This window comes from Diabrotica undecimpunctata, chromosome 3 (assembly GCF_040954645.1).
Source record: "Diabrotica undecimpunctata isolate CICGRU chromosome 3, icDiaUnde3, whole genome shotgun sequence".
Taxonomy (NCBI): domain Eukaryota; kingdom Metazoa; phylum Arthropoda; class Insecta; order Coleoptera; family Chrysomelidae; genus Diabrotica; species Diabrotica undecimpunctata.
In genome coordinates this window covers 126,543,223-126,560,043 of record NC_092805.1, presented here as the reverse complement: position 1 = coordinate 126,560,043, position 16,821 = coordinate 126,543,223, and the positions used below count along the sequence as shown (strand labels likewise).

Genomic DNA, 16,821 nt, shown 5'->3' with positions numbered 1-16,821 from the left:
GTTTATGTAACATTATTGGAGACAAGATCAAATTATCAAGATCCCAAATCGCCAGCTACGACAAAGAACAGGAGTGGCTGATGCAGTAGAGAGAGTAGCAACACTGAAATGGAACTAGGCAGGTCACGTGGCTCGAATGACAGATAATAGATGGACAAAACGGATACTGGAATGGAGACCAAGAGATGATGCCTACCGAAGCAGAGGTCGTCCACCAACACGTTGGACTGACGATCTAAAACGTTGTCATAGGAATTGGATGCAAGAGGCACAAGATCGAAATAGATGGAAAATTATGAGGGAGATCTATGTCCAGCAGTGGATAAGCGAAGATTGAATGATGATGATTGGCACATGAGGCAACAAATCCACATTTCTCCTTGTTTGTCTTCTGAAAATCGACCACCACAAAACATGCACTCTGTGTCATTGTTTTCTGGAATGTTACCTATTTCTTCTAAATCATCGTCTTCGTCAGCTGATATAAAATCTTTACCTTCTTCTAAAACGCTTTAGGTTTCTTCTGTTTTTTCCTGACTTTTGTTTGCTAATTCAGAAGTATCAAAGACCTTTCTTTTTGCTTTTCCTTTCTTTGCAGTTCCTGCAGCTGCTTTTTTCAATGAAATCTCTAACTCTTGTTTGTACGGCGACGAAGTTATAATTTTTTATTTAAGGTTTTCTGTCTCGGATGGCTGTTTTCTTTTTAATGGCTGGTAAAGGTGATATGTGTTTTTGCTTAAATTTTCATGAACATCAGTTTTTGTTACATATTTGCTTGAACATCTAGGAGATCAATGCTTTTGCTACATCCCGGTTGTGACTTCATGTCTGTTGTCGATTTTGATAATACGATGTCTGTTGTCGATTTTGGTAACACAACAGTCTTTACTACAGACTCGTTTGACCAATAAAAAAAAGATATTTTTCTTTGCTACTTCCCAGTTGAGACTCGATGTCTTTTGAAAGATCTTTTACTTATTTTGGTGGTGCATCATTGGGTTTATTATAGTTCTTTAAAAAAGCAGAACTGCAGTTCTTTGCTGCTTTATGATTTTCTGCAATGAAATCTACTTCATAAAATATGTTTCTATTAAAGGGCCAAATTCCAGGCCAAATCATACTGAGTTAAAGTTCGTTGATTTTCCCTAAAGTCCTTAATTTTTAACGGAAACTGGTGCAAATGGGCATAAAACTGCTAAACCGATTGAAATGATAATATTGTTTCAGATATAATATACCCCATTTTTGGATTAAAAAGTCAAAACGAGTAGTTCCTCCTCCTAACGTTATGAAAACCGCAGTGGAGCAAGTTCTTGGGGGAGCAGAATTACGCTCAACTGCAAGGAAATATGATATAGATAAACAAACGCTTAACAGATATGTGCAAAAAAGAAGTTACATGCCCCTGACGACAACATTACTTATTCACATGATTTTAAAACTGCATTAGTCTTTACCCATGAAGAAGAGGCTCTTTTATCGGATTAACTAGTCCGTGCTTCGCAAATGCGCCATGGTTTAACAATTCCATGTGCACGTCAACTTGCATTTCAATTTGCGAAGGCCAACCATAAAAAATATCCTAAAACATGGGATATTAAATCCATTGCTGGTTATGATTGGTATCGCCGTTTTAGACATCGCCACCCTGAGTTATCGCTGAGGACTCCAGAGTCAACCAGTTTGTCACGATGTACGAGTTTCAACCGCACAAATGTTACCACGTTTTTCAATAATTTAAAATCAGTACTAAACCGCGAAAAGGTTGAACCTCATCAGATCTCTAACATTGATGAGACAGGGCTTACAATGGTACATAAACCACCCAAAGTTCTGGCAGCGAGGGGTATTAAACAAGTTAGAAAGGTGACGTCTAGTGAACGAGAGACATTAGTAACTGCCTGTTGTGGAATTAGTGCTGGAGGGAGATTCATTCCACCATTTTTCGTCTTTCCAAGAGTAAATTTTAAGGACTATATGTTAAGTGGTGGTTTTCCAGAAAGTGCTGGTGTTGCTTATCCCAGTGGATGGATGTCTTCCGAAAACTTTGTTGTTTTCCTGGACCACTTCATAAACATACTGATTGTTCAATGGAACACAAAGTATTGCTGCTAACGGATAACCACAAGAACCATATTTCCATTGAGTCCCTAAGGAAAGCAAAAGAAAATGGAATTGTGAAGGTTAGTTTCCACCACACTGCAGCCATAAAATGCAGCCCTTGGACGTATCCGTTTACTTCCCCTTTAAAAATTATTATAATTCGCAGTGTGCATCATGGATGGTTTCAAATCCAGGTCAAACCTTGACCATTTACAACATTGCTGCTTTAGCTAGTCAAGCGTTCGAATTAGCTTTCACACCCAAGAATATTGTATCCGGTTTTTCAGCGACCGGCATTTACCCTTACAATCGTGATGTGTTTACTGAAATTGATTTTATGTCTAGCGCAGTGACCGATCGACCAATGGAAACATCAAGTACAATTCTAGAAGATGCATCATCTAAATCGAAAACCGGCGTGCAAGAGGAAACTTTGAACCCTGTGAACATTCTAGAGTAAAGATTCTGTAAAGATATTATTTTGAAATTACCGTATCCAAACAATGTAGGTGGAACAGAAAGATTCAAATCTACACTGATATTTGGTTTGGTCTTCCGTTATTATCAAAAAGTATGGCAAGATTAGTTAAATGACACACAATTAACTTGCACTACATATTATCTTTAAATTGCAAATTTTATAATTTATAAAAAATAAAATTTATTTTTTGTCTCAAGTCTCCCCTATTTTACCATCCGCCAAAACAAAAATACCGTTAGTAAATCAGGGAGTATACGAGATTCCATATGGGGACTGTAACAAATCATAAATCGGACAGACCAACCGAAGAATCAATGTTAGACGAGAAGAACATCAAAATGCCATCGAAAGGAGAAAAAAAAAACGTCGTCCCTTGCACAACATGTCTCAAACACAGGACATACAATAAACCTGAACCAAACTACGATGCTAGCTAACACTGAAATGTGAAAAAGAAAAGATAAAGAAAATGCGAAATCAGAGAATCTGTAGAAATAGAAATAAATCACAACGGCCTAAACCAAAGAGATGATGTTCAAAGGCTTTCAACAACATAGAAAACGGTATTAAAGAAGAAGTCAAAAATACATTAGAACACAAAAGACTATTATAGTAGGAATGGAATCCGCCTACATACACACGGACAGGACCAGTCACAAGAAGCTTTGCCAAGGACCGTTCGAGAGAAGCGCGCCTTGCTCGGCTATATAAGTAACCGCATCGACCAGAAGAGTCAGTTTACTTCAAGCAGAATATACAGCAAATATAAAAAAAGGAAATTTCAAACAAACAAAAATAGTCAATTGACTTTGTTAAGGCCAAAAACTAGAAAATTTTTTTTATCAAATACCTTATTTGAATACCACAAATGTTTTTTGAAAAAATGTATCTAATTATTACGGTAGACATTTCAAAAGTAAAATAATTTAAGAATAAGTAAAAAGTTTTTAATTCCTCTTACTTTGTTGTATAATATAAAATAAAAAATTCAAAACAAAGTGCTTTTACGAACTGCTTTATTATCCAAAGGGCAAATATGACAACTAATAGTAAAAATTAAAAATAATCTGTTATTGCTCTCTAAGAATTTATTGCTTTATAAATTCAACTACTACAAAAAACAAAAAATATACAGACCAATCCTTCAAAATACTCACGTCCAATAAATTCTTGGTGAATCATAAGGTTCTTACAAATTGTGTCAAATCAAATCTAAAAATAAAAGGGAAGTACTTAAAAATCAATTAACAACAAACCAGTTCCACCTTCTTTACACTAACGAATTAAAATACATAATAGTACTGTACTCATGGTGGGACTATTAGTACCGCCTTTGATTATTACTTAGTGGGATGATACTATTATTACCGCCTTACTATCATTGCGATAGTATATTACTACCAAGTTATCAAGGTATTACCTACTTATTTTTTTTCATTGTTTTGCCAAAAATGGCTTAATAAAGAAGTTGTGTAATATAATCGTATGAAATAAAGGAAAGGCGCCTAATTTCAGATACCTTTTTGTTTTTGGTTATAGATTTTGAACAACTGTATATTTTGACGTGTTATTTTATTCAAGAAATAAGTTCATACATGGTAAATCGAAACAATATAAATAATTAGGATGTTTGTTAGGAAGGGACAGCATAAAATAAAAATTTTAAAAAATGTACAAATTGGACTAAAAATTTGTTGCCTAATGTCAGACATTATAATGTCAGACAAAATAATTTAAGTATAAACAAAAAAATCAACATTTATTTTTTTCAACAAAAATGGCATATATACGTTTTCCTTTTAGAACTATTGGTACAATCCTCGCCCATCTTTGACAAGACTGGCACTTAATCCACTCTTCTCCCTTGGTATCCTCCGAAAAAAATCCACAGCAAAATATACATTCTGGGTCATCATCACTAGTATCCGTGTCAGACTCGTCATCTAGAATAATAGAATCCTCTTCAGAGTCGCTCGACGGGCCGAGTTTCGAACTTTCCGCGTCCGAGTCTCGAACTTTACGCTTGACTGACTTGTTATTTCCTAATGTAGCTTTGCCCTTATTTTTGGGTTGTCTTGCACTTTTCTCTAATCTTTTGTTCTTGTATAATATCTTCTTCTTTTCCTTCTCTTTATTGTAAATTTCGAGTTCGTTCTTATATGGCGTATTGGTGATCACATAACTCGAACCTTGTCTTGGTATTTATGGTAAAGTATTTATGTAATTAATTCATCAATATCCAACTTACGTCTAGACATGATGGTCACCTGAAACTACACGTTTGAAATATGACAGAATCTTTTTAACTATTGTGCTTGAGAGGTAAAATATAATATAACCGCTTACAAAGATCCTAAACACATTAAGCAAATTAAACTAATAATCATTAGGAATGCCGATTATAATCCTTGTATACAAAATCGTCATAAAACCTATCTGGACGTATGAAATCCAACTCTGGGGATGTGCGAGCAAGTCAAACACAGCCATAATTCAAAGATGCCAATCAAAAATACTCCGAACGATAGCTGATGCACCTTGGTATGTGTCAAACCTAACACTTCATGAAGACCTAAGCATCTCGTCCGTACAGGATGTATTTACTACATACAGCACGAAGCACCATGAAGCACTGGAATCGCATAGTAACCCCTTACTCCAACCTCTGCTAGAACACCAAGCCAATAGGAGACTCAAAAGGAACTGGCCAGCTGATCTGAAAACCGGTTAAAGTGGTCTTGTCACTGGAGAAGACCTCACCACGCCAACAGGAGCCCTTTGCTCCGCAGCCAGCAAATTAGCTTATAGAACTTTATTTGTGTTTTGATTGCTAAAGATTATGTCACAATAAAAAAAAAAGTATAATATAATGTTATACTATAACATAATGAAGTAGAGTAGCAATTAGTATCATCTTACAAAGTGAATCAAGCTTAAACTTAGCTAATCAGTACTTATTTAGTTCCAGAACCAACAAATTGACGTCAGCTATTAAAAAAAATAGTAATGTACTAATAATAAATTAGTTTCAGCTTTAATACACAATCATCTCAACTTATTTTGTAATATGAATTCTCTAAATTCTATCCGCGCTATTTAAATAAATTTAAAGAATTCCAGCGAAATCGAGGACACTGCATATCTAAGTTTCCTGTAGGAATAAAAATGTGATTAAAATAAGAAGACGTCTTGGCTTGCCCAGTTTTATTTTTATATTGGTCGTGGAAAATATTTATTCAGGTTGTATTATTTCAAATGAAATATCCGTTGGAAGAGGTTCTTTTATGCGAAATGAAAATATGTAAGATATTTTGAAAATACATATATTATAGATTGGAGATTTTCTTTATATACTAAGTGTTTTGTTTGTTATTTCAAGAAATCAAAATAATACTTAATTTTATAATTATACTTCCGTTGTTTTTACCACATTGAAATACTGATTTTAGCAGAAGTTCCGCTTATACTTCTTTTTTTGTTTAAGCAGTATTGTTCACCAACATTTAGGTATTTCCCACCAACATTAGGTATCAAGGTATTTCCCTTCTGCAAAGAAAAACTTTTTTGACGTGACAACGTCTTAAATTAGGTTGTGGCTCGGAGTCACTCATGAAAAAGTGTAACGCCCGCTCACGTCTGTTACGATGAGTCACCGAACGAGAGAGAGGCCCGCCGGACCGGCGAATGCCTTGCGTCTCTCTCCCACTCAAACATGATCGGTCCGCTGGTGCGATGCTATTTCTCCTATCATCGTCCTATCCTCAACAAAATCACTCAAATAGAAATTAGTTAAGTTTAAGTTTACATGTACAATGTTTTTGGTTAACAAAATATATTTCTATAGTTAAAATTTGTGCAATTCTTATTTTCATTCAATTCCTTGTTCCTATTGTGCATATTAATAATATTCATATCAATAAATATTCTACCGAGAAAAAGACGTTGTCACGTAAAATCTTCGCCCGTAAAACCGACTTTACAGGCAACCGATTTTTCTCCTCGTGATGTAAGAAAATATAATATTGAATATTTTTTTCACATTATATACCTCTTCTTTTTCTTATAGGAAAAGTCCTAATTTTGAAACTTGGTACGTAATTTTCTTTTCTTTTTTCGTTACGTACAAGAATTCTACCAGTTCATTCCATATTTCGTAGTATCTGTTTATTTGTTGACTTGTAACAGTCTTCCGGGTTGAACCTCGTCGATTATGTTTCGAGGTCTCAGTCTCCCGAGCTCTCAGACGCTACCACGCTGATCACTAACCAATGCATTACTGCTACTGGGAGCAGTAATGCATTAAACTTAGCAAATTAACTAGTGTGTGTAGAAAGATTATCTAAAAGTCAATTTTAACTTATGTTCTTTATTGCAGACTGAAAAATGGAGCAATTCGAGCAACTATTAACGTGCGCTATTTGCTTAGACCGTTACAGAAATCCAAAGCTTTTACCATGCCAACACAGCTTTTGTATGGAACCATGCTTAGAAGGCACTGTAGATTACGTTAGAAGACAGGTAAATATTGTTACTGTTCATTATTAATTTTGTTTGTTTTATTTTTATAGCTTTCCATTTCTATGATTTAAAATACCGTAGTTAATGGTTTGGAAATATGGTTTGAAAAAGTTTTTATTTCTGTAATCTGTCAAGAATAGTGTATATTGTATATCTAGTGGTAAAAGCAATACATTTCCTAACGACGATACAGATTGTTGCATCGAACCAAGTGGCTTTACTAAGGAGTACACATACTATTTCTTCCTGAAATTGCACTCAAATTAGGTACTTCGACGTTAAACGCGTCAGTCGTGTTCCAATATTCAAATTTCCCCCCACAGCCCTAGAGTAATATTCTCGACCTAGGTTGAAAATATTCCCGTACTGTTTTCTTAAAGTTACTTAGCAATAGCAACTGGTATTAAGGAATTGCATATTTTGCGCTCAGAAATTGCGCTAAGAATTAGATATCCTTGACAGATTTCAGAAAATACCCCGTCCAACATTCATTTCCGTACATTATAGCTGGTCTTTTGGTAGTTTCATAGAATTTTCCTTTGAGTTTCATTGGAATGTTTCTGTCACAAAATACACTATTCGCTTCCTTCAACTTTATACATCCTGCTATAACACTACTGTAGATATATCTCTCAATGTCCCCAGTAGTCCACATTACAAATGAACATTCCAGATACTTTGATTTTGTCCTCCTAAGTTTTAAACCTTTTTACTCAAATGCCTTGTCTCCACTGTTCCAGTTTTTATTCTAAATATTTTTCAGTATTTACTACCAACACTACATCATACGCCTTTGTTATTTTGGTGACCATTGCTGTTACTGTCACCGTTAGCTAAACTGGTTTTCTGTCAAATTCTTCCTTTAATAAACTCTTAAAGTACTTTGTCCACCTTTTATTACATTCATCCTGGATACATATAATTTGATTAAAAGCTTCTTTTTTTGCTCTATGGCTATTTTATATAACTTTGCTTCACTCTCCCTCTCGCTTCTACTTTAGCTTTTGCTACTGCTACTTTTGGTTCCTTTTTGGCTTCCTGATGAATTTAAAGATCTGTATCCGTCTAATTTTCTTGCCATTGCTTATACAGTTTTCTCTTCTTTTTGTTTTCTTTAATTTCGTTTTTAACCACCACTAACCACGTCTCTTTATTCTCAAATTTCTTTCCTGGCGTTTTTTAAGTATTTCAATAGCAGTAACTTTAATAATACTAGCTCTATCTTTTCAAATTTCATTAAAACTTCCTTTTATGTTACGACTAATGTTTTTACAATTTTCGTCTTGAATGGGCCTCCCACTTTTCGAGATTTTGATTTCGTTTCGCTTTTTTTAGTTCAATTCCAATACAAGTAACTTATGTCGTTGGCTCACAGTCTCACTATTACCTTACAGTCCTTACATTTACTTTCTCTTCTTTTCTGGTCTTGAACTAGTATATTTGAGATACTTACTCTAGAGAGACAGTTGGCTCCCTTTCTTCTGAAAAAATGTGTTAACAATAACCATATCTAATGCTGTTCCAAAACCTAGTCCTCCATATTCTTCCTTAGATTGACCCACACATGCGTTAACAGACTACACATACTATATAGACTATACACCCAATACGGTAAATAATTATTTATGTATACGATATATGTAAAATTGCGAATACACAGACAATCATCTAGGAGACCCAAAGAGTTCAGAATTATATACTGTCCATACTTCTTCTTAGGGTGCCTGTCCAAACGTTCCAAACGTTGGCGATCATTCTGGCTATGATGACTTTGTTGATTGCTATACGGAATAGCTGTGTTAAGGTCTTTCTATACCATGCTCTCAGGTTAGCAAGCCAGGATATTCATCCTGGGGCTCTTTTGCCTTTAATTTTGCAAAATGCGTTGGAGTAGTTTGTATCTGCCTTGATTTCTCATTATATGTCCCAAGTACTGCAGCTTACTTCACGATGTTGACCAAATCCGCGGTTGTGTTCATCCTCCTTGGTACTTCTTCATTGGTGACTTTGTCTATCCACGGTATGTTCAGAATCCTGCTGTATAACCATAGCTCAGAAGCCTAAAGTTTTGATAGAGTTTCCGCCTTTAATGTCCTTTATTCTACTCCGTACAGGAGCTCCGAGTACACGTAACCTTTAAGGAGCCTTATTTTTGTTTTTAGGGTGAGATCATGGCTTTTAACATAGAGCTCATAGTCAAGAATGTACATTTTGCCTTTACGATGCGACATTTAATCTCTTGAGTATTGTTGCACGACTCATTGATTATAGTTCCCAAGTAATTGTACTGTGAGACACGTTCAATTCTCATTTGGTTCACATACAGATTTGCTGTATGTGTGTGCGGTTGTGTTCACGTACTAGCCATACTGGATCTCCATAACTGTTAGAACAACTAATAAAAACAACATTAAATTAAGTATAGTATCTGACGAAACATGGATAAAGCACGTCGAGGATCTGCTGACGGAAAAAAGAGAAACGTTTCTACAAACAAAGAAACAAATAAAACCTGAAGGAAGGATGGAACTAAAAATAGAACAGATGAGAAATGCAGTTAAGGAGATAAAATTTAAATCATCACCAGGCCCAAGTGAAAGACACCCAGAGCTAATAAAATATGGTTCACCGTAACTGTTTGAAATGTTTCGCAGAATAGAAATAGTGCTACATCTCTCTAATAGGAAAGGCTCACAAAATTATCCAGCAAATAGGCAGATTATACTTCAAAATATTACGAAAACTAGTCGAAGTAGACATTAAAGACAAACAACCCAAAGAACAAGCAAGGTTCAGAGCTAGACGATCCACCATAGCTAATTTATTTACATTGAAAATCGCCGTAGAAAAAGGAGTACTGCGAAATAGAAAACATCGTTAGTAGGCTTAGAAAAAGCGTATAATAGCGTATCGATTTTACAGTTATGGAAGGAAAATACGAATTTGAAAGTAAATTCAGTTCTTATTAAGGCTACTCTAAAATATTATTTCTGGAGGAGAATTCTGCAAGAATTAAATTCTTGCTATTCTCTTCGTTTAAAACAACAAAAGGTTTTAGACAAGGATGTAGTTTATCACCCACCTTATTTAAGATTTATTTAGTAGATTTCTACAGAAATGGGTAGGAAATGACAAAGCATAGGAACAACGATGAAAGAACAAAAGCTTTTTACACTCTTCTCTGTTGATGACCAAATAATGATAGCGGAATATAACGATCTTAGCTGTATCACACGGAAATTAAAAGAAATATATGAATGTCGGGCTTATCGGGCTCCTCCTCATTCCTTGAGCGCTTGTCAAGTGGAGGTGGACTAGATATTGTTAGCTTTCTGTCTCCATTGGCTTCGATCCTTTGCCAAATAAACTGCTTCATGTAGGGATTTTCCCACTAGAGACCCATTACAGCCTATTATAATGACGTCATCAGTATAGTCTATCTGTCTTCTTTGATGTTTTAGTAGGTATTAACGTAGATTGAACTTCGAGCAATAAATGTTTAAACAATAGAGTTAAGAGGACGTATTTGTCTTATACCATTAGTGATTAAGTTTAGTTTACAGTCTTCATATTTTGCCATATTACTCTGGCGGTATTGATATCAGGGGTAATATGTTTTATCGATCTGTATATTGTCATGAGAACTAGTTTTTATATAGTTTGATTTTGTTTGTCTCTGTCAAGGAGTTTGTAAATGCATTGTTTTAAATGAACAAATAGACTGTTTATGTCTAAGTTGTATTCGTGGATCTTCTTTTGGGTGGATAACGTCATTATTAAATTTTAAAACTCTTTCAGCCTTCATAAAATATAATATACGAATATAGCAGGACGAAGGTGGAAGATTTAATGGGAAGAATTGCGCAAATGAAACAGAGCTGAATAGGATACGTGGCACGACAAAACAACGAAAGATGGAGGAGAAACATTATACATTGGAGACCACGCGAGCACAATGTTAGTCCGAACGCTCTTTGTTTGGATCTCGTCTTGAAAAAGACGAGATCTGTTGTTGACTCTTGTAGGGCGAAGAAATAAAACAACAATGTTTGGTAAAAAAAACTCAGCCACAGAGTCTTTAGAAAATACGCAGAGCCCTTAGAGCAAAGTGCTCTAGGAGCGCCCGTGAAGGGCTAGGGAACCACTGACTCGAGATCCGAAATGTCCCATATGTAAAGGTGTTTTAACTTTTATATGAGATTTTTGGATCTCTCGTCCAATCAAATTTAATAGAAGTTCCAGAAGGAAGGGCGATGCTGCGCATCAGGGTGCGTATATGTTGCACCAGGATGACATATATACATATATATATATATATATATATATATATATATATATATATATATATATATATGCATATATACTAATAATAAACAAATAATTCGAGCTGTATGCCTAATTAATGCCTTATGGTGAACCATCGATATGCAAACCACATCAGTGACATTGGAGTGACATAGCAACGAGGAAAACTTTATTGACAAAAAATTTTTATCTGGTGCTAAATATAAAACAGCATGCAACAATATATTACAGTAAAACTAGTTTGGAGCTACATATACACTATGCAGGATGAAACTGCAAATACCAGTTTCTTTATTTATAAGATACTATGGTGTTGTGAATTTTGTTCACATTATAATATGTTTTCCCTGTAGAGCTTGGAAATTTGCATCTTGACCTAGTGCTCTCATCTCAATAGAGAAAACGATCAAACCCGTCTTTACGGATATTTTCTGGGGGTATTTCTCCAGTGGGTCCCTTTTTTCGTTTATATTTATACATCTGCTGAAGACTACTACTTGACGGTCTTCCTACTCTGTTTGTTTGGCTTTCCGGCTTTGCATAGAGCATCGGCTATTGGCAGTTTGGTATCCAAAAACGATCAATCAAATTTCTTCGTTATTCTGGCTAATAACCAACAGTTCACGGCTGTCATATCAATGAAATGAAAAAATATTAATTTAAATAATATTTTTTCGACCTGATTTTTATACGATAAAATCCCAACATGGAATCAAGGAGATTTACACCTCCCATGTAGTTTAGCAGATAAGGACAAGATATTATTTGATGTGTACTTTCTTCTTTGAAAAATTTTTTTTTCTTCCTTTGGTTCACTTCCAGCATATTTTGACATTGTAATAACGATTTCATTATCAAACCAGGACACTACACTGATATCTACATTATCTGTATTGCCTATTTTCTCTACCATATGACCTCTACCGCACATATTTCTTTATAAGCTGGCATCACAACTCCAGGAACACGATTTAGTCTTACTGTTCCCAAAGATAAAATGCCCTATTTGGTCAGATATATCATAAGAGGAAAGCGGGTGAACCAATTGTCAAAAAACAACTTGTAATGTTGATGTTTTGGTATCAAATCTGCTAATTTCACAACCACGTTGCTGCTCATACTAAGATTTGGTGCTTCTGGAGGTACAATATTACTTAAGGAACCAGCAAACAAATCAGTCATAGCTGAATGCCGAATAACCACTCACCACAAAGTTTTTGAAGCCTCATTTATGTGTTTTTTTTGGTTATACTGTTTTAGCTGGCTTCGCGCTTTTGTTGCTATAATCTGTTCGTCTACAGCTAGAAATTCTTCTTTCGGAACCATGAGTTGCTGTTCTTAGATTTGGCTCAGAACAGATCTGATTTTGAATAATCTGTCATGCCCATTCTGATAATTTTCAATCCTGTCATAATTGTTATCAAAATGCAAGAAACGTTTTATTTCTTCGAATCTGTTACAGCTTATCACATCGCTAACTGCTCGATGACCAATATTGGCATTCCAATAGTGTCTTCTTGATGGAAGTTGAATTATCAACATGTAAATAGTAATTCCTATAAATTGTTCTATCTGGTATTTTTTTATATTAGCTGGTTTATATGGACCTTGTTGCACTAAGTAATAATTTGATTGTTCTCTGATAAGTTCTATAAGACTATCAGGAAAGAGTAACCTAAAAAATTGGGCCGGAGTTTCTAATAATTGTAAAATCGAGGAAGGTAAATTTTGTATCATTTTCTGATCTTCTCAGATTACCTTTCAACCAGTTATGAGATTTCTTCCTTTTATATCGCAGTCTTTCAGACAAAGATGTATCATCATTTGAGGAATCTGAGAATGTGGCAGGAATGACAGTTTTCTTGACATTGCTTGGTAAATCTTCACGCTCCTTATTGTTACTATCTTGACACACTATCATCTCATTTGTGCCATTGTCATCGGAGAGATCTGATTCTTTACTATTAGTACTATCTGGTATTCGAACTGCACTTATTGTACCATAAAAGACATTCGGATCCATATCTACAAAAACAATCAATGAGTCCATAACTTCATAGTGTATTATACATAGAACAAACCATTTTTGGGGTTTTTGAGAGACTTTCAACATTCATAATTTTTAGTACTCACCTGAAAAGATATGATAAGATTGAATTTTAAATTGTTCTCGCCCTAAAAAACGTTTTTACCATGAAAAATACCTATTTCACGTGGTTCAGAATTTCAACAAGAATAACTTGAAACTGCACACGGCTGCCTATCTCGCCGCCAGAACTATGCCGCAGCCGCATATCTCGCATACATTATTAGTACGTGTCAGATATGGACTGCCATATAGCTGCGACAAAAATTGAGTTAAAACATTTAAACAATTTTTTTTTGGTTTGTGCCATTTATAACACATAATATTTTAAATTCCTTGGTTTTGGCTAAATACCCAAACTACCTGTAAGTTTTTGTGATGCAGTAGTTTATATTAGAATGAAATATCTCAATATTTGGAACGAATGTTGATCACAACATACTTATACCAACCCTTCTAGATACTGCAGTATACAAAATCAAATATCGAATAAAACGTGGTTCCATCCATATAATTATTCAAGAAAATATATCACAACTGTAATACGTCTTAGATTTGGCCACGCCTGTTATCCCACACATCTACATAAAATTCATGTTCTCGAAAATGATCTTTGTCAAAATTGTATCAAAAAAGGTGATTTAGATCATATTTTTTTCCAATGTCAAAAATATAAGGATGAAACAGATCAATTTATTCCACAATTACATGATCTTAATGTACAGGCCCCGTTTAATATCCTTAGTCTCTTAGCTAATGGAAATGAGATAATTTATAATGCATTAGTAAAATTTCTGTCAAGTACCAAAATAGTCTTGTAGTATCAACTATCAAAAAATATATGTATATGCAAAATTGTGGTGAGCAACTTGGTGAGGACCTCATCATCTTGTTTGTATGTAAATATAGATAAAAAGGAGATAATACAAAAAAAGTATTTTGAATTATATTATGTGTACCGTTTTTTGAACACACTGATGATGTTGAAAAGATGCTATATTTAACTTGTATTTTATTTTAATTTTAGTTCTTAAAGTATATTATTCAGCTCTTTGCTATTGCTATTTTATGGACTTTATGGTCATAAAAATTTTATGTTTAAGATATTAAGGTATTAGTCATGTTGTAACTGGCTGATTGACATATAGTCTATGCCAATAAAAAAAACACAGAATGCGGTAAAGTGTTAAATACTTGGTTTTTATGTTTCTCCAAAATAGGCTTTCCTAATAATTATATGACAAGTCTCATGTCATGTAAATATCACGTTTGTTTGGTATGGATTTCAGTATTCATTTATCGATTTTTTTAGAATGTAATTAATAAGATACGTGTGTTCCCTGATTTTAGATCTCCATATCTGCAATAATGTTATATTTTCGTAGATATAACTAATGTTCTATAAGTTCACTGTCACACTAGATATCAGTTGTCACCGTGTCCAATGACGTTTAGCAGTTTTGCATTTATGTATTTGTTAGTCGTAGAAGAACAATAACTTTGCAAAAACCTTTTATAAATTATACGGATAATTTGTAATGAATTTAAATAAAGGTTTATTGTCTGCATATTATTAAATATTATTTTCAAACTCTTGTTTGGATATAATATTTAATGATTTAATCATACTTCATTGTTGTTTAATAATTAATAACTAAGAACCTCTCTTTTTTTCAGATTAAATGCCCAGAATGCCGCGCAGAACACAGAATACCATACAATGGAGTCCAAGGATTTCCAACAAACGTAACCCTTCAACGCTTTTTGGAACTGCACATAGAAATAACTGGAGAACTGCCCGATCCAACCAGTGGACAGATCATGGAACGATGCAACGTCTGTTCAGAAAAAGCATACTGCAGCTTCTGTTCTCACTGCGACAAAAAAATATGTGAAGAATGTAAATCAGCACACATGGAAATATTAAGACGAGAAATTTCTAGGATAAATAATCAAATCAGAAGGGGCATTCACAGGTTGCAGGATACTCTAGCTTTAGTGGAAAAGAACTCACAAAATATGCAAACGAACTGTTTATCAGTTGGTGAGGAAGTTGAAGAAATATACAGAAGACTTAGCAAAGCTTTAAAAGACCGTACTGACTACTTAAGAGGAGAGTTAGACAGATATCTTGGTACAGAAGTAAGAAGTCTAACTACGCTAAAAGAAAATTTAGAGCTAGAAATATCGAATATTTTAAGTAATTGCGATCTAGCTGATAAACATATGAATGAAAACGTAGATATCTGGGATGATTGCGAGCTTATGGATGCCAAAGAAATATTTTTAAAGACTGTAGAGTTTATCCGTAATTTTGAATATGAAAACGCTGACTACAGTCGAAAAGTAAGGTTAGTTCTAGCACATGATCCCAATCAATTGGTACTCCATGTTGCTGGTTTTGGTGATCTTAATTTACCAAGTCAGTCACACTTTGGTCAACAGTCTGGATTGTTGCAGCCTCCAAATTCTGGATTGATGAGATCTAAGAGCGACCATCGATTAGCCTCACAATTTAGACAACAAGAAGAAAGAGGATATGGGGATCGAGGCTATAATGATGAAGATCAAGTTATAGGAGGAAGGAAATTTGGGGAAAGACCAAAAAGTACTGGAGAAAGTCGTTATGGTCGTGGAGGTGATTATGGGGATGACTATGATCATGACACTAGACCAACACGATCCAAATATAGTAGGTTTAGAAGACATCAAGCAACAGAAAATGATTCAGATACCGAACCAACCACTAGAGTGAGATTTACTGAGCAAAAGGAACGAGAAAGGGCATTTGATACAGAAGATGCATCTAGAGGCCCTTTAAGTGGAATAACTAGGCTTGCAGACTCACCCAGGGTGATGAAAAAAATGCAGGAACATGAAAGTGGCAAAACCAAGAAAAAGGAAGAGCCTACTCCTGCCCCTGTCCAACCCAAAGTTGTGCCAAAAAGGCCTCCTCCACCAGCCGTAAGGCAAGTTAGTGAAGAAGACGAAATATCTAGAATTAAGAAACAAAACAAAGGGGCTACTACGTCAACGGATACAACAACAGAGACAGTGAGACCTGCTACTGAAGAAAGGCAGAGGAAAACACCAGCCCCTGAGGTGAGTCTAGATGAACTTGAACAGTAGCCTCTTTATAAGCACTCAAGTACCTGATTAAACAATTTTTAGAATAGAGCTCTTAAATATTAGATAAATATTAAATGTTGTGTTGCTTGTACATTCTGTAAAAATTAACTTGAAAAGTATAGATGACTATTGATTACCCCGATTACACACTGGCATGTTTCTACTACTTCTTCTTCAAATCTTTTTTGTGTTGTGTGTA

At 34.7% G+C, this 16,821-nt stretch overlaps 1 protein-coding gene across 3 annotated transcripts in view; it reads left to right on the top strand.

The window, feature by feature from the left end:
* Positions 1-16,821, top strand: part of tn (tripartite motif containing protein thin) — a 94,317-nt gene that overhangs the window by 58,490 nt on the left and 19,006 nt on the right. For all 3 annotated transcript variants that reach the window (XM_072526871.1, XM_072526873.1, XM_072526872.1), the window contains 2 exons: positions 6,960-7,102; positions 15,171-16,595. In XM_072526871.1, coding sequence (XP_072382972.1) covers positions 6,968-7,102; positions 15,171-16,595 — 1,560 coding nt within the window. In that variant the 5' untranslated portion in view covers positions 6,960-6,967. The remainder of the gene's footprint in view (positions 1-6,959; positions 7,103-15,170; positions 16,596-16,821) is intronic.